This window comes from Erpetoichthys calabaricus, chromosome 10 (genome assembly GCF_900747795.2).
Source record: "Erpetoichthys calabaricus chromosome 10, fErpCal1.3, whole genome shotgun sequence".
Taxonomy (NCBI): Eukaryota; Metazoa; Chordata; class Cladistia; order Polypteriformes; family Polypteridae; genus Erpetoichthys; species Erpetoichthys calabaricus.
The window spans coordinates 6,065,796-6,084,101 of record NC_041403.2 but is presented as its reverse complement, the minus strand read 5'-3'; the positions used below and the strand labels follow the sequence as shown (position 1 = coordinate 6,084,101).

General features: G+C 46.5%; 1 protein-coding gene and 1 long non-coding RNA gene across 11 annotated transcripts in view; one reads left to right on the top strand and one right to left on the bottom strand.

Annotated features, from left to right (window-relative positions):
• Nucleotides 1-1,161: 1,161 nt before the first annotated feature.
• LOC114658745 (cytochrome P450 2J4-like) overlaps nucleotides 1,162-18,306 on the bottom strand; it is a 33,052-nt gene continuing 15,907 nt past the window's right edge. The window contains exons 2-9 of the mRNA XM_051932733.1: nucleotides 11,334-11,496; nucleotides 8,072-8,221; nucleotides 7,824-7,984; nucleotides 7,497-7,673; nucleotides 6,054-6,195; nucleotides 5,679-5,866; nucleotides 5,438-5,579; nucleotides 1,162-1,597 (exon numbers count right to left, since the gene is read on the bottom strand). Of these exons, the coding sequence (XP_051788693.1) occupies nucleotides 1,422-1,597; nucleotides 5,438-5,579; nucleotides 5,679-5,866; nucleotides 6,054-6,195; nucleotides 7,497-7,673; nucleotides 7,824-7,984; nucleotides 8,072-8,221; nucleotides 11,334-11,496 (1,299 nt within the window). The 3' untranslated portion in view covers nucleotides 1,162-1,421. The remainder of the gene's footprint in view (nucleotides 1,598-5,437; nucleotides 5,580-5,678; nucleotides 5,867-6,053; nucleotides 6,196-7,496; nucleotides 7,674-7,823; nucleotides 7,985-8,071; nucleotides 8,222-11,333; nucleotides 11,497-18,306) is intronic.
• LOC114658748 (uncharacterized) overlaps nucleotides 6,125-18,306 on the top strand; it is a 45,911-nt gene continuing 33,729 nt past the window's right edge. For 4 of the 10 annotated variants that reach the window (XR_007936059.1, XR_007936063.1, XR_007936061.1 and 1 more), the window contains exon 1: nucleotides 6,127-6,262. This is a non-coding gene — a long non-coding RNA (uncharacterized LOC114658748). Of the gene's footprint in view, nucleotides 6,263-8,214; nucleotides 9,854-16,070; nucleotides 16,253-18,306 lie in introns of those variants that run through there. The other 6 variants (XR_003717454.2, XR_007936057.1, XR_007936062.1 and 3 more) reach the window with 4 other exon arrangements.

Below are 18,306 nucleotides of genomic sequence, written 5' to 3'. Positions count from 1 at the left end.
TGGTTCTCCTGCTCCAACTATAGAAGTTTGGAAACACATCTACTGAATCTAGATAGGGCTTTTGGAAAGTGTTGACTACAGAAAGGTGCTATATAATGTCATCACCCACCACTCCTGGTGTGACCCTGAGCCGGTCCTGATACCCAAAGTAGAAAGATGAAAATTGTGGTATTGTGTTTATATACATATTGCTCCTTGGCAAGGCACTGTGTAAAATCACACCAACTTTTTCTACCTCTAACTAAAAGCTTAACTTGTGCAAATGACTTCAACTGCAAAGCTAACATTGTAGAGGTATAGAAACAAGCAAACTGTATGCATAAAGCACTTATGAGAGGCACTATATGAAATCATCTACATCACTTCCTCCAATGTCTCTGTTAGATCCGTTGCAAGTCTGTTGCTATGCGTTTACTCGAGATCACAGAACTACTTAAGCAATCGTACTATATGCATAAATCACTTTGGAAAGGCGCTATATAACATCACCAAAAACAGTCCGTTCTCTTGGCTACTCATGTAATGTGACTAAGTCACTGCATCTGTAATGATGAAATTTTAGAAATCTGGACATATTAGCTGTATGTACCTTTGGGATGGATGTTTGCTAGGGAAAGGCGCTATATAAAATTACTGAAAACTATCATTATCACGGACTGTGTGTTCTCAAAGCCAAGTCACTTTACAGGTATGTGCTTATGATAGTAAAATATTCAAAACAATCCCATTGAATGTAATAAACACCTTGTGATGATACCAATTGCCGCTATAAAAAGTCTCTGATTGACTCGCCAGCTTTTTGTTTTTCTGCTGAACAAGTTGCCACCTTCTTGGCACATCTTGTACAAATGCCAAATGTAAATGCATTATGGCTGGGATGCACCAGAGGTGCTGCTCATCACAGCATGGCAGTATAAAGGTGCCTGGAATACCAGGGTCTGCCATTGCTATAACAACAGAGAGGTGCTGAGAATGAGCAGGAATCTGGCAAGGGGTGGACTTTTGGGTGTTTACGCTGCTAGTGGTGCCCCACCTGCTGAAGGGTGAGGATGACATCAGGAAATGCCAGCGACAGTCATGTGACATTTTATTTCTGAGAGTGTCTACATTCTGGTAAGCTGTTTGATAACTAAGACAATGAAAAAGAAACCAGAGTTCAGGAAGAGTGGAGGACATCACTTTAATTAAGAAAAGCAGCAGTTGTGTTACTCTAATATGTCACAAAGCGAAAGTGAGAGTGCCTGCCTATTAGATACCTTGCCAGTCTGCTTTTAGTCTTCTGGTTGGGCTATCGTAGCCCTGTCTTGAAAACCGGTCTATGGATCTCACTGACTGGTGCAGTAGCATATAGGGCACCATCCTTCTTGATCATATGCAAAATTGGAAGCTGCAATGCAGAACTCTCAACAGCAGGGGGCACTTTAGCGGGGTATGGCACGGATGTTGTATAGCACAGGTACCCGGGTGAGGCCCATCTGGAAGTCAAGGGTTGGCTCAACTCCTTCAGGGGGCTGGAAGGTGAACCTCTGAAGAAGAGACGTGAAGAAGAGAAAGAGCTCCATGCGGGCCAATGGCTCCCCTAGGCAGGAACGCTTACCTGAGAAGACAAAAAAAAGAAAGGAAGAAATAGGGAGTTGAAGTAGAGGATAATCTAGCTGGTGTGCCCACCCTGAAATCAATAGATATCCAGCCATCCCTTTTCTTAATCCTACTATCCTGGAACAACACCCGGACTGGGTGCCAGGCCTTCACAAGAGTGAACATACAAAGCATCGGCAATCCACCTAACCTGCATCTTTCTGGACTGTAGCAGGAAACTGGAGCACCTGGGGAAACCCACATGGACTCGGGATAACACGTAAATCACAGTCTCCTTACTATAAGGCAGCAATGCTGTTTCTGTACCAAGATGCCACCTGTATGGAGGACTATCTGTGCCAAATGCAACATATAAAATAAAGAGACTGTGGCACGAGTTCCTTGTGTGAAAATCAGAGGGGTTTCTGGTGTTACACTTTTGCCTTGGAAAAATGAGCCAAAAATGCTGAATTTTTGTCAACGGGGAAAAAGATTATTATGCGTTACAGCAACACGTAAATACCAAAACGGCAGCATACTCTCATGAACCTCTCTGGAATTCCCATGAGCGTAAAGAGCTTACCCAGTTTTCTGTAACTGAGATGAAATCCACATTGCTCCTCCTGTACTAAGGTTCAACCTCCAGCTGGACCTTCCTTTCTCGCACCTTGGCACAGACTTTCCCTGAGAGGCAGAGTAGTGTGATGAACCTAAAGTTGGAGCACACCAAACGCTCCCCAATCTTAAAAAAGGGGAACCCAGTTTGCCAATCCGAAGACACTGTTGCATACTTCTACACAATGCTGAAAAGGCAATTTCAACAAAGACGACCCCACAACTTGCAGAGCCTTCAGTAAGTCCAAGCAAATGTCATCCACTCCTAGAGTCTTACCACCAAGGAGAACTTCCAGTAATAGATGGAGGAGGAGGAGATTGTTATCATGTGCTAATAATGCCCACCACACAACAAACAACCTAGATTGGCACCTGAGTGCAGTGGGTGACAACTCAGCACCACCCTGGCAGCCCCCCTAAGTCCCCAGACTGTGCTTCCTCTGAGAAAGGTGTGCCAGTGGGGTTCAGGAGGTCCACAAGTGCTCCTTCCACCACTCGACTTTTATTATATCCCCAGAAGAGGTCATCAGCACTCATTCCTGCCACACACAACATGGCCGAAGCACTGGTTTCCCCTACTGGGTTGCCCAATGGTTTTCAAGAATGGCTTTGAGGCAGGAATTATGCGGACATTTGTACCGGTCAGGCACAGCTCCTGATTACCAGTCGATCTAAGTTTTTACCCTCACCTATGGCCATAAGCTGCGGGTAGTGACCAAAACAACTTGTTTAAGGATGTAAGTGGCAGAAATGAGCTTCCTTTGTAGGGTGAGTGGGCTCATCAGCTTTAGAGATGGGGTGAGGAGTACAGATATTCAGAAAGAGCTCAAAGTAGAGCTGCTGCTCCTCCACAGCAAAAGCACTGTGAGAAGTTGTGTCCAGGTGGGTTTCCATGGATGAATTTAGAAGTGATTTTTAATGGGTTTTAGAGCATGTCCTAGAGGTTGAACCATTGACAAGTGGCTTCAATTCCCAATTATGAGAGGAGTGAAGTGATAATTAACCACACGCTGAAAAATTAGATAAGGTAAATGCTAGAATAAAGGAACGAAAGATCAAAGAAAAATGAACAAAGGAGAAGAACAGTCATTCATGTGAGGGTTTTGTCTGAGGTCAGGTACTTTTACAAGGAAGAGCTGGACAGATGGCATGGGTTATTATGCCGATTGTTTTTTCGAAGGAGCAAGACCGATTATGGTGAGTTCAGTAGGCTACCAGTGTTTGAATCTTCTAAATAACCTTAATGAGCAGAGAAGAATGGTGGAGAGTTGCTAGACAGCAGAAGGAGATGAAAGTGTAAGGTCAAATCCTGGGTGTGGTGGCAATAGAGCAATGGGACCCGAAGGAAAGAAAGTTGTGGAGGTCTTTGTCATGCCGCCTGACCCTGACATGGTGCCCTGGCTGCAAAGAAATTGCTGAGGTTTTCACTGGAGTGTTCTGTGGATAACGGAGGAGATGGTAGAAACCTGGAGATGTGTCCTTCGTGAAAGGGCTAAATGGTTACCGAAGGAGGCGGCTGAACGTAAAGATGAGTTGAGGGTTTCACGAAGGGGATTTGTCCGGTGTTCTGGCTGTCAGATATGGAAACATCATGAATGGATTTTATGTTGATCACTTGGAGTTTTAAAAGTTTTCATTTTTGCACTCCTGGGTGATGTTATGCGAATCTAAGAGATTTATTTATCAAAATGTTTTAATTTATTTTGGACTTTTGCACTTTAAATTGTTCAACACAAAACAAATATTCACTTTTTAAACCAAGAGTCTCATCTGCCTCCTGACTCTGTCTGGTCCATCTCAGTTCATAAACTACTTGATGTTCGGAAAGCAGTCCATTGGGTGTTGCCCAGAAGTGGTGGTTGGGGTTTCTGTTTAGGGTACCTTCTGAATGGCTCCCGGTGGACTTCCAACCTGGAGGAGACCTTGGGGCAAATGCAGGACATGCTGGAGAGATTATATGTCGCAGCTGGATTCGGAACAACTGAGCATCCTCCTGGAGGACCTGGAGAATGAGGAGGTTGGTAAAAAGGAACATGTGGGCATCTTTGCATAGACACTTGCTTTCACAACCCTGACCAGATAAGTAGTGGTAAATGTTTCTGGTTGTGATGTTTGCTATGTCATTTTTGGCATTGTCTTTTCTCCTGGTCATCCATCCATCCATTTTCCAACCCGCTGAATCCGAACACAGGGGGTCTGCTGGAGCCAATCCCAGCCAACACAGGGCACAAGGCAGGAACCAATCCTGGGCAGGGTGCCAACCCACCGCAGGACACACACAAACACACCCACACACCAAGCACACACTAGGGCCAATTTAGAATCGCCAATCCACCTAACCTGCATGTCTTTGGACTGTGGGAGGAAACCGGAGCGCCCGGAGGAAACCCACGCAGACACGGGGAGAACATGCAAACTCCACGCAGGGAGGACCCGGGAATCGATCCCAGGTCCCCAGGTATCCCAACTGCGAGGCAGCAGCGCTACCCACTGCGCCACCGTGCCGCCCTCTCCTGGTCATTCCTCATGAAAATTTTCTGTCATTCATTCATTCATGAATGCATCCCAGAAGATTTCCTTCCGGGCTCACTTGAGGTATGCAATTCCACTCTGGGACGAGAGAGGGCGCTGTCACTAATGATCTTGTCTCATTTCTCCCAGACAGTGCCAAACAGATGTCCAATGAGAGAAATGAAATCAGTGAAGCCCAGACGGTACAAGACCTGACGACATCCCCGAAAAGTGGTGTCACGTTTTGCACCTGAGTAGCCAGGGGTACGGAGCTTCGCCAAACGCCTGACCCAAGACCAATGAAGCCATAATGAGATGTTAACCCAGGCCACTGCCTATTCCTCTTGTTTTGGGACTCACCACAAAGTACTCATTTAGTTTTTTTTCTCTCTGTCTTTTCATTTACATTAAACGGTGAGTCCCAGCTGTCACCCCAACATTTCGTGGGCCTCATTCTGTTTGTCATTCAACCCCACTGTATAAATAAAGTTTAGTAATAAACTAACTAACACTAACACTAAAAATGAACCAAAGCCAGAATTCCAACAACGATATCCATCAGAAGAGCAGTAAGTTCATAGGTCAAAGAACACAATGTGAAATTCTAACTCCAAAAAAGATAAACGGAATCCAAAAAAAGGAGCCAAACAACACAAGCAGGGGAGCAGATGTCTCGGCACAGAGCTTGAGTTGTTTACCATATCGCTGGGAGAAGTACAGGTAAATGTTTTACCAGCTGAGAACACAAAGAAGGCGTCATTTTTCGAGAACTTTCCATTGGCATCAAGGAAGCGCTCGGGTTTAAACGTGAACGGGTCGTCCCACTCCTCCTCGTCGAAGAGCACCGAGTTCAGATTCACAAGCACTGTGGTGTTCTGGAGGGAGGACAGAGAGAGAGAGGGAGAGAGAGTTACGATTCCCTTCAAACGCCACTCGCCGCACTCCTAGGTGCCACAACCTTGTGTTCATCTCACCTTTGGAATGATGCATCCACCCAAGGAGAACTCCTCGTCAGCTTTGCGGGCCATGTTGAGTGGGACAATGTCGGCCATTCTCTGGATCTCATGAATCACGGCATCAGTGTAGGGCAGGTTGGTCCGGTCCTGCATTGACGGAGGCTGGTCTCTACCAAGTACGGCATCAATCTCCTTCTGGACTTTTTCTACCGGGAAGGAGAGTGGGAGCGACAGTCTTATGCAACACAAAGATCTCCTCCTCCTCCTCCCAAAAGAACTGAGACATTGACATAGCAATCCTCATTTCTGAGCCTCCATGAATATTAACTTTTACACTCCCTACTTCAAGAATGTATGATGGCATGCAGTCAGAAGCACATGGCCAGATCTTACCCTGAACATCTTGATATTTCATCAAGTAGAGCAGCGCCCAGCGCAAAGTCGTGGACGTCGTCTCTGTTCCTGCCACAAAGAGGTCCAGAAGGGTATAGCTCAGGTTTTCTTCATGGAATTCTGCCTCTACATCCTTTTTACGCTGTTGGAAACCATAACAAAAAATAACTAAATCCCACCGCTGACTCCCTGTGAGGTTTGCAAAAAAGGTAATCATTTATATCTCTAATATTACACATCTTTATGTACCTCAAAAACTGTTTTTGTTTGTTTGTTTGTTTTACAAAAGATAAACGTGAGATGCACATTTTTGCCTACTTAATGAAATCTGAGATTATGACTTGCTAGACTGTGGCCCTTCCATAAAGGTGGACAGAGCCTCAAATTCTGAAAAGTGGGACAGAATACTGAAATACTCAACCTATTGAACACAAGAGTATTTGACGCCTGAACTTCTCTAGGTGACCACAGAGAAGGTCCGAATTCGATGTATTGTACTTTAGAGATCCATCATGGGGAAGGACACCCAACTTCATTGACCTTCAGTGGCGGTAACACAATCATAAAAGGCCAGAAGAAGTGAATTATGGGAGGCATCCACTCGAGGGCAACACTCTATGAATAGTTAGGTTTCATGGGGCTTTCCAGGCTGAACAAATGAAACTTGTGGTTCTGGCCATCTTTGGAAGGGGAGATGTAATTAGGGACAAAGTCATCAGGGGGCATTAAGGGTGACCTGTGAACCAATTGTCCCTCACCCTGCAGCTTGTAGAAGGTTGGGCATATACGTTTTTACTTTCTCGTATGCAAAGTATAGGGAAAGTATTGTAATCGTCCAAAGATTCGATTTTGAAATTTTGATGAATCTCGATGTTTAAGACGTACCCGAGGCCGAAAATACAATTTTTGGAAATATGTCTGTGTGTGTGTGTGTGTGCGTGTGTGTGTGCGTGTGTGTGTGTGTATGTATAAACATGATAACCCGAGTACACTTTCACTTGGCTCAACTAAATTTTGCATACAAGTATTCGGTACAAAACATCGATTTCTATCAACTTTTGGGTTATTTCCGCTAACCAGAAGTGGAACTTTACCTTTTATTCATGCAGCTGCAGAGTTCGATTTATTCAGCTTTACTTTTATAATAATTGTTCAACATACTATTAATTAGATTTGTTGTTGATGGTTCTTTAATATACATAATATAAAACTATAATTGTTGTCATGCAGTTTACTCCTCAAATATCCATCCCCATATCTGAGTATGTGAGAAAGTCGAGGGGAGACCACTCCCGATTTTGTATTGTTAGTGTGACTGCCACACGAGTTCCATGTCACCCCACATATTTATCACAAGTGTTGTTTCCGCCTTTTACTTGAGTCGTGTTGAAGACTTCAGTGAAAGATGGCATGACTTTGGCCTCATTGTCCTCAATACGTTACCATCTCAATTTCCTCCAAGTAGCAGTCGATGAAGTCGCGTGGTGCTGCAGGGTCCCAGTCCTTCTTGTGCTCTTCAATCTCCGACCTCAAAAACTCGACCACCTTGTCGTAGTCTGAAAACATGACATGGTGGCGCCCAGGCAGGACCTTCATTATCGTGGGGAAGGCATTGTACAGCTGGAAGAGAAGTGGCACCAGAAGCTTTTTAGAACATGGCAGTGAACCCGGAGGCATTCCAGAAAGCCTCTCCATGTGTTTCAATGCTTTAGAACATCCGGAGCCCAAAGACCAAGTTACATATCATTCACCCTGACACAGTCACCTTACCTGTGCCCAAATGGTCCCTTCCAGAAACAGAGCCTCAAAGATGAGATGCAGCAGCTCCTGGAACCTTTGGTCACTGTACTCGAAGCGGCGGCCAAAAACCATTGAGCAGATGATGTTGGCGATGGCATTGTTAATGAGGAAGTGAGGCTCGAAAGGTCTACCTGCAGGTGATGAAGGGGACATGAAGGTACGGCAGGACTCACACCCATATTATGATACCAGGCTGTCCATGGCACCATGCTACTTACCCTGCTCTTCTTGAATGGCCTGCCGAAAATACCCAAGCTCCTCAATGATGGTGGACTCCAAGCTCTTCTTGCCAACGCCAAAGTTTCGCAGAGTTGTCAGCATGAATCTACGGTGTTGTTTCCAGCGGTACCCACTGCTGAGCACCACGCCTGGCCGGGTAGAAGGGGACAAATTTGAGGTTAAACACCCCATTCTCCATGCTCACAAAGCTTTGGACTGGGAGCAGATGGACCTTCTAACTAGCAGAGCAGCTGATGTCCAGTTCAGAAACTACCATTGTTAAGGCTCAGGGACAAAACTATGGCCAGCAGGTTTTGAATTCACTGTTACACATCCGCGGAGACGGGCAAAGAGGACATCCTAGTTGGACTTCTCTCAAGGGGGGCGGTTGCCCTGCAGCACAGGGCATGGGTTCAAATCTCAGTTCTGCACAGCCTTGTGAGACCCACTGTGCCAGTTTGTGCTTCAGTCAAAAACAATGTTAATTACAAACAGCTGCTCTTTGGGATGAGGTGCACCATGAAAGGTGCTATATAAAATGGAAATTGCACATGATTGTTTTTAATTCCTGTAGATTACAAATAGTGGTATCAAGAGAGTGTGTGCTTTAGGCAGATGTTTATCTTGAAAGGCGCTATACAAAGAGTGCAGGTAACTATTCTTATTTCCTGGCATTGCATTCATTGATAAGAATGAGCACTTTTGGTAGAGGTTCATCTGGAAAGGCGCTATATACAGGTTGCAGATCATTGTTTTAATTTCTTGGCCCTTACAAAAACTAGAATTGACAATTTGGACTTGGTAAGTGAAATGCTGGACAGGTGAAATGCAGGTAAGTGCATTACAGTCACTGGTACTGATGAGGTTGTATACTTTTAGTGAACCTTTTTGTATACTGTTAAAAAAGTCAGTTCTGAAAGACAGCGCTTTTAATTTATATAGTGACTTACTTTAATGAAAGCTATTCCAGTTAATGCTCATTGTAGTTCCAGGGGGTGGGGTCACTAAGAATATTATGGCTGAGGAGGATTCATTCTGGTGATTCTATATAGCGCCTTTCATAGCAAACGCCATAAAAGATGCTTCACAGGGGCAGCACTCTTGTGGACTCTGACGGGTGAACTGACTGGGTATCTGTGACGATGCGACTCTCTTCACGACTGTTTCGTTTTCTGTTTTCCGTCACCAGCTTTCAACGAGACAGTGTAGTGTCTTCCCGTAGCGTCCTGTTGAATATAATTAACTGTGCCCAGTTAGTCGTCAACATTAAAAGTAAAAGATCAGAGAAGTGGCATGTACCTGCATTCTTTGCAGGATTTTGGACAGCGTTGTTGACGTCACTCCTCGAAGAGGTCCTATCGGCCGCCGCCTGTCCCGTTTCTTTTGGAGTCGTTTACTTTGCTGTCGCTGGTTTGGAAGCGGCAAGACGGGAAAGTGCGGTAAAGTTTTAAAGAAACACACTTTTTTGTGGCTTAGTTGTCGGCTGGGAAGGAGCGTTTCATCGGCAGGAGGTGTAGGTGAGCGCGCAACAGCGCCATCTGGTGACCAGGTGAGCGATCACGCACGCACGCACGCATGCACGCGCGGTCAGTTCATATGTTTAAGGAGGCGCGTGACAGGGGAATGGGTGTGCAGATCCCTGGTCAGCTGATGTCGGGCGAAGCTTATAAAAGCTTATCGCGAATGCAGACGAGAGAGAAAAAAAAGAGCTGAGAGAATCGGAGGTCATTCAGGATGGCTTACGGATGTTTATAATGAAAGGCGCTATATAAACATTGCAGGTATTTGTTTTTTTTTTTTTTTTGTGATGATATGGGCTGGAATTCTATTGTGATGGAAAGCTTAGTGACCACCCTGAGCTTTAGTGAGAGGAAAGACAAAAACATAATTAAATGCTGAATTAAAAGAAAGCTCCTTGAGACTAAATGTGCTTGGAGGTGAAGTGCCCAGATAAGAAGGCAAACTGAGTGAGTGCAATTTTCACAATTTTTTTTAGATATCTATTGTGGATTTTTATTGCATGTTTTAACAAATTGATTTATTTTTTATTTTTTGGATATTTTTGGGGCAGCACGGTGGCGCAGTGGGTAGCGCTGCTGCCTCGCAGTTGGGAGACCTGGGGACTTGGGTTCACTTCTCGGGCCCTCCCTGCGTGGAGTTTGCATGTTCTCCCCGTGTCTGCGTGGGTTTCCTCCGGGCGCTCCGGTTTCCTCCCACAGTCCAAAGACATGCAGGTTAGGTGGATTGGCGATTCTAAATTGGCCCTAGTGTGTGTTTGTGTGTGTCCTGCGGTGGGTTGGCACCCTGCCCGGGATTGGTTCCTGCCTTGTGTTGGCTGGGATTGGCTCCAGCAGACCCCCGTGACCCTGTGTTCAGATTCAGCGGGTTGGAAAATGAATGGATGGATGGATATTTTTGGAAAGTGCACTTTCTGAATTGTTTTTATCTGTTTATTGCACAGTAAATTGCACCTCTGTGTTCATCTCTCATACTGTTGCACTGGCCTCTGTCCCTCTGTCAAGGCTCTGGGGTCTGCCAGATTTACCCGTTAAGGACCTGAGGGCCTGACAACCGCTTTATGCAAAAAAACAATCAAGGGAGCCTCAGGGCACAACACAAGCGCACCTCTCAGATCAAACCCCATCTCAAGTGTTTTGTTCATTGAATTATTAAACTGGTAGAATGCCATCCATCTCTTGACTATGTGCTCTACACTTGTTAATGTAATTCTTTACTTTGAGTAACATTGGGTGAAACAACATGCTTATGATCACAAAATGAGGTATTTGTGGGGAGGTAATGGTACCTTTTTATATAGTGCCTTGCACCATGGTCAGCAATCTACGCTGCATTGATTGTTATGGCACAATCTGCAGTGTGCACACTTGACTCACTACAGTAGGGCTTGAATAGAAGTGAGGCTGCTGTTCAGGGCAGTCACCACTAGAGGGCTAACTGATACACTGAATGTCTCCTAATCTGTAAATCCTGGCAGGCATAGTCACAAAGCCTGTAGGGGGCACCATTCTACTGATTTGGTGTCCTGCCACACAGCTGCACTTACACTCACAGCCGAGGATGGTGTGCAGTCACTCATTAACCTGACAGCATCATTCTGAGCTGAAGTCCTGAGAGGAAACTCTTTAACTGATCACAGGGAGAACCTGCCAGCATCACACAGAGACCACTCCAGCCCACAACTGTCCCAAGCACAAGTGCTTTGATGCCTTACCACTCACAACTGAATTATAAAGAATTTACCATATAATTTGTTGATCCTTTCAAACATGGGGTCTGAGGGTCGGCTTGGCACGGCATCTGGTTGATTGACCAACGCCTCCTTGGCCATCTTATAGCCGTTGACAACCACAATGCGAGATCTTCCCAGGCGCAGGCTGAAGACATTGCCATACTTTTGTGCAAGCTGGAGGAAGAGATGAGGGCTGGTTAACAGTGTATTAGTGAAAGGTACTATATATGTTATTCATACTACAGGAACCTTATGTGATTTATTATAATTCAACAAAGAGGTTCAAATGAGCTTTAAATGTGTGGCTGTCCAACAGCTGCTCCTCATATCAAAATGGACCCTCAGAGCAAGTTACTGAAATGTCCTAAGACGTCTCACCTTCAGTCGCTCTGAATTTGGAATAAACTACTAAAACATGGAGATGAAGCAGAAACCTTAGCAACCTTTAAGGAGTATCTGGATGAGATGATGGGTCACCTATCAGCTAAACAAAGAATCTTGATGAACTCAATGGTCTCATCTTTCTTATGTTCACTCTTCCAGCGTCTGTGGCCTTTGGTTTGGGGCTGATGTCATGAGATGGTGACCTTTCTCGGGTGTTTTAACAGGTAGAGTAGCCATGGGCAATTTCCCACCCACTCGGAGCCCCCACTCACCCAAATTTTTAATTTGCCCTCATTGAGGCGCTGATGTTCAAGTCCTATAAACCACCACATCTGCGTGAAATTTTATTCGCCCACCTAGTTTCCTATATGCCCACCCACCAACAAATTTCTGGCTACGCTGCGGGTTTTAACCTCTAACCGTGAGACCATCTGGTTAGTGGGTTGGCAGTGGTGGCCAAATGACTGTCCGTCAGCTCCTGCCCTCCAGTCTAACTGCTCCCTTTCTCACCATAACTAGTAGGGGGCTCCTTCTGCTGCTTCTCCAATTCTATTACCTAAATCAGGTGACTGAAGTGTCCACTTCATCTTTTCCCACTTCTATATGGACTTGATGTGCTTGATCAGCCTTCTCCAAACAGCTCAGTCCTGCACCACCTCGCCAGTCAAGCCCTTTTCCTTCAGGTTTTCCTTTACTTTATCCATCCACCTCCACTTTGACCTCCATACTTTCTCCTCCCCTGGACTTCCATCACTCTTTTGCTCACATATTCATGGTCTCTCCTGATCACATGTCCGTCTCCTTTCCTGCACTTTCTCCGATGTCTCTCTTACTTTTCGTTGTACCTCTGATTGTCTCATTTCTTATTCTGTCCTTATCTGTAACTCCACACATCCATCTCAACAGTCTCATTTTTGCCACAGCAAGCTTCTTCTCCTGTTCTCCCCTTACTGTCCATGTCTCAGCTCCGTACAACACTGCTGGTTTTACCACCATCATAAAAGCCTGGCCTTTAACAGTCGTCTTAATTCTTTCTTCATACAATACTCCTGATACCTTCTTCCAATTTTTCTATCCACACTGCATTCTATGGGTTATCCCTTCTAATTTTCCATCTCACTCTAACACCGATTTTATATATTAAACATCCACTCTTTGTAATACAGTAGTTCCACCTGCAGGCTAACTTATGAATCACCATTAAACTTCAGATTTTCTTTCTTCTTCCTATTTGTCTTCAGTTCTCCATCTTCCAAAGCCCTTCTCTGTTCCTCCTACTTCCTCTCCACTTTCTCTTTACTTGTGTTACACAACACAATGTCATCAGCACAAAGGCTGCACCAGGGGGACTGATCTTTAATCTCATGAGTCAACACATCAATAACCAGATCAAAGAGGTGAGAACCTCTGGTGCAGACCTCCTCTAACTGGGATCTTTGCCTGTTACCCCAGTACTGCTTTTAACCCGAGTCCTCACTCTCACATACACATCCTAGACATCCTCACACACTTCTCCAGTCCACCTTTCTCTGTGAATATGAGGTTTGAATTGAAAGTCCACCTTATGAGAAGGATTTAGGAGTCATGGTGGACTCATCACTATCAACTGCCAAACAGTGTTCAGAAGAAATTAAGAATGCTAATGGAATGTCAGGTTATATAGCGCCTTGATATGTCGAGTAAAAGTCATAGTAGGTTCTGCCCAAACTTTATAACACACTGGTGAGGTCTCATCTGGAGTCCTGTGTATAGTTTTGGTCTTCAGGCTACAAAATGGAAAAAACAGCACTAGAAAAGGTCCAAAGAAGAGCAACTAGGGTGACTCCAGGGCTACAGGGGATGAGTTATGAGGAAAGATTAAAACAGCTGAGATCAACGCTTGCATTAAGTTTAGGTCTTGTTAGGTCCAAACACACAATGGGAGGTCTGAAAATTAAAAGTCCACCTTATGAGAAGGATTAAGGAGTTGTAGTGGAATCAACACTATCAACTGCCAGACACCCTTCTTGGATCGAGGCCTTGCCATGGCAGAAGGGCTTGCGTGGTCTAGTGATCCTCTGAGCTATGTTGTCGGGAGCTACATGCTCCTGGTAGGGCTTCCCAAGGCAAACAGGTCTGAGGTGAAGATCCAGACTAACTCGATCCTGAGACCCCATATGGCTTTAAACCAAGGATCAGTGTTTCCCTTGCCCAGGAAAGGGTACCCAGGGCCCCAACCTGGAGCCAGGCCCAGTGGCTGGACCTTTGACCACGGGGCCCAGTCGGGCTCAGCCCGAAGGAGCAACGTGGTCCGGCTCTCTTGTGGGCCCACCACCTGCAAGAGAGGCCATAGGGGTCGGGTGCAATGCGATATGGGTGGTGGCCAAAGGCGGGAACTCTGGCGTTCCGACCCTCGGTTGCCGAAACTGGCTCTTGGGACATGGAATGTTACCTCTCTGGTGGGGAAGGAGCCCGAACTGGTGTGTGAGGTTGAGAGGTACCGGCTAGATATAGTCGGGCTCACCTCTATGCACGGTCTGGGCTCTGGGACCATTCCTCTTGAGGGAGGCTGGACTTTGTTCCACTCTGGAGTTGCTGTGGGTGAAAGGAGGCGGGCAGGGGTGGGCTTGCTTATGGCCCCCTGGCTCGAGGCCTGTATGTTGGGGTTCTCCCCGTTGGACGAGAGGATTGCTTCCCTGCGCCTTTGAGTTGGGGGAAGGACTCTGACTGTTGTCCAGAATACCCAGCCTTCTTGGAGTCCCTGGAAGAAGCACTGTGAGGTGCAGCTCCTGGGGACTCTATTGTCTTGCTGGTAGACTTAAACACTCACGTCGACAACGACAGTGAAACCTGGAGAGGTGTGATTGGGAGGAACAGCCTCCCTGATCTAAACTCGAGTGGTGTTCAGTTGTTGGACTTCTGTGCTGGCCATGGATTGTCCATAACTAACACCATGTTCGAGCATAAGGGTGTCCATAAGTGCACTTGGTGCCAGGATACCTGAGGTCGCATCTCAATGATCGACTTTGTAATCGTGTCATCAGATCTGTGACCTTATGTCTTGGACACTCGGGTGAAGAGAGGGGCTGGGCAGCAAATGACCCAATTTTGTCACCTTATATCTTACCACCAGAATGCCACGTCCACCTGATATCCATAACAGGCACTCGCTGTAATTAAGTTTTCCTCTCACTTCAGTTATTCCCAAACATTTTGTCGTAACTGATTAGCTCTGCAAGTCCCATTTCATGAAAATCACATTTTTTTTATGGATTCTTGTTTTTTGTTTTATTTATGTTATGTTAATTAGCATTTGCATACTGTAATGTGTACGAGTATGGGGTGTGTGAGTGGTCCCTGCGATGGACTCAAGTCCTGTCCACTTCTTTTGGCCAACCTGGTGAGAGTGGGACCTTTGGCTCCTACAACCCTGAAATGGATTGAGAAAATTCCAGAACCCACATACAGAATTCAGTCTACTGGGGCCTACAGAGCCTGCACAGCCTTTGAACACACCTCAATGTTTTTCGCCAGGCGTACATCTTGTGTTTTGTCACAGGTGGCTGGGTGTGGTCGGCAATCAGCTGCCTATTTAAAGGTCCGCCTCCTGACAATCAAGGCTGGAGTCGGGTGAGGAGCTGGACGAGGTCGGTGAGAGAAGGGGGCAAAGAGAGGCCCTGTGTGTGAGAAGAGTTTGGGAAGAAGAGAGATGGCTAATGAGAGCCGGGACTGTGGGACTGTGGGGAGTAGGGTTGGTGCACTTATTGACTTTGTAAATAATAGTATGCATAATATACGCGTGGTGATGGACTTAGACGTGTCTGCCTGCCTGTGTCCGGGTCGCCCTATTCCACAGTGGCGTAGTCGGCAGGATGCTCCACCTGGGTCAAGGTGGGGGCCTGTGAGTAAGAAATTGTCTGTGGACGACCCAGCATGGCAGAAGACCTCACACACATGCCGCAGGGGCGGCGTGCACCTAACCATGCAGGGGCATATGGTAACCCGGACCGTTAGCGGTCCACGGGAGGACTATGTGTTTCAGGGGCGGCTCACCGACTCAGTGGCAACGCAAGGAACTGCCGGGAAGGAGAGGCTGCAGCTGGGAAAGTCGCAGCAGCAGCGGAGCTGCCCAAAAGCTCGTTCCCCTGTGAGAGAGGAGGACGAGATGGCCGCCAACAGGAAGTCCCTCCTCGTGACAGGCACGGGATTGGACAGCGTGTCCTGTCTTCCCGCCTACGATTGGCCGGAGGCGGGAGCAGGGAATGTCCATCTCATGCCAGGAAGAAAGCCGCGTGGGCCAGAGGGAAGGGCCCATGGAGAGCAGTCGGCGAATGGCGCTGCTCAAAAGGTAAGCTCACCGCCAGCTGTTTCTCTCTCCTTGGCAGTGATTCTGCAGGAGCTGCAGGAAGGCCTACAACTTGTGTGATCGCTGCCAGCCGAGCGATGTTCCCTCCAGGCGGAGACGCACGATTCAGGAGGGACAGCGGTGGCGTGCGATCGAGAGCCACTGGCGAAGGAGGATCGGCGTGCTGCTGGAACGTCTGACTGGAGAGGCACAGCGGGGAAGGTAAGCAAGACCGACCCCGTGAAGCTGTGGACGCCAGCGGGGCTGGGTCTGCCCTTTTGCAATGGGCAGATCCGAACCGTCACGGCATCCCAAAGTGAAAGGAGGAAGCGGCTAGAGAAAGCCAGTTCCTCCGATACGGGAGGACGTGCAGCTGGGTGCGCACATCTCTCGAAGGGCCGTCCATCTGTGGAGGCAGAGGAATAGCCCGCATTCTGAGAGGAGACAAGCGAGTGTGCTCCCGCTGGTGGTCCCGTGGCGGGGATCATGGACTGCTCGAGCGGGGAAGCCAGAAAAGGGAGCATCGGGGTGCCGATCGGAGCGGAGAGCGTTGGCCCAACCTAGAAGACGAGCCGAGGAGCTGCGTCCGGGCAACGTCTCCGCCCCCTGTGTTTCTATTTTGTTTATAGGATTGGGCCCTAGGCTACAGTGTGTCGGCTTGCCGCCGAGGAAGGCCAGTCCTCGCGGATCGGTCCGCTGGCCCCTGGAGGTCTCAGCTTCCGGGGGAGTCATGTCACAGGTGGTCGGCAACCAGCTGCCTATTGAAAGGTCCGCCTCCCGACAATCAAGGCTGGAGTCGGGTGAGGAGCTGGACGAGGTCGGTGAGAGAAGGGGGCGAAGAGAGGCCCTGTGTGTGAGAAGAGTTTGGGAAGAAGAGAGATGGCTAGTGAGAGCCAGGACTGTGGGACTGTGGGGAGTAGTGTTGGTGCACTTATTGACTTTGTAAATAATAGTATGTATAATAAACGTGTGGTGATGGACTTAGACGTGTCTGCCTGCCTGTGTCCGGGTCGCCCTATTCCACAGTTTTTAATCCCATCGGGGTGGTCCCTGATCTTTATCCTGTTCGTGTTTGCTTTTGACATTTTTCGTTTTCTCCTGATATCCCCCCGACTGTTTGTACACTACAGTAGCCTCTCGTGGTGCTGCTTATGCTGAGGGTCTCTTTCAAAGCTCATCATCAGACCACCACAGGCTCTTTGCTGTGCCTCTGGCCCCCTTACTGTACCCCCAATGCTTTGCTTAATGTTATGCTTACAGTTTTGTGTTGTTGACTTCTGGTTTAATCAGTGACCGCTGTTTGTTTGTTTTGTTTTCTGCGTTTGGACTTTGAATAAGTTATTTCTGGTTGTTTGTCTTTGGATTATTAATTTCTAGTGTTTGATTAACTTGATTAGCGGCCCTTCTTTGGCTTAGATTTTCATTTACTTATTTATTTTTTATTTTTGTTTTCTGCATTTTTTTCATTGGTAGATTACTATTTAACCTTTTTAAATTCAACTACAGTATCTCTAATTTAATTAGTTACTTGGTCGTTTCTGTCTCCTTCTTCTTCTTTTTAATGTTTTATGTTTTTTGCTATCATGTTTGGAAAAAAAAAATCAAAACCCAAGGGCTGCCAGCCAATAATAAAATGGAAAGACAGAGCAGGGTCTTTGTAGTTTAGAAGTCTCCGCCATGAAAACACAACGGGAGAACATCAACACACCATTGTCTGAGAGTCTTAAATGAAGAACAGTGAAGAACAATGTGTAACATACAGTCGTGGCCAGAAGTGTGGAGAATGACCCAAGTGTTGGTTTTCACAAAGTTTGCTACTTCAGGTTTTTTAGATCTTTTTGTCAGATGTTCCTATGGTACACTGAAGTAGAATTATCAAGCATTTCTTAAGTTTCAAAGGCTTTTATGGACAATTCCATTAAGTTTATGCAAAGAGTCCATATTTACAGTGTTAGCCCTTCTTTCTTTTTCAAGACCTCTGCAGTTCACCCTGGCATGCTGGCAAATCAACTTCTGGGTCAAATCCTTACTGATGGCAGCCCATTCTTGCAGAATCAATGCTTGGTGTTTGTCAGAATTGGTGGAATTTTGTTTGTCCACTCACCTCTTAACCACAAGTTCTCAATGGGATTAAAGGTCTGGGGAATTTTCCTGGCCATGAACTCCAAATTTCGATATTTTGTTCCTGAGTCATTTAGTTCTCACTTTTGCTTTATGGTCTGGGGCTCCATCATGCTGGAAAAGGCATTGTGGGTCACCACACTGTTCTTGGATGC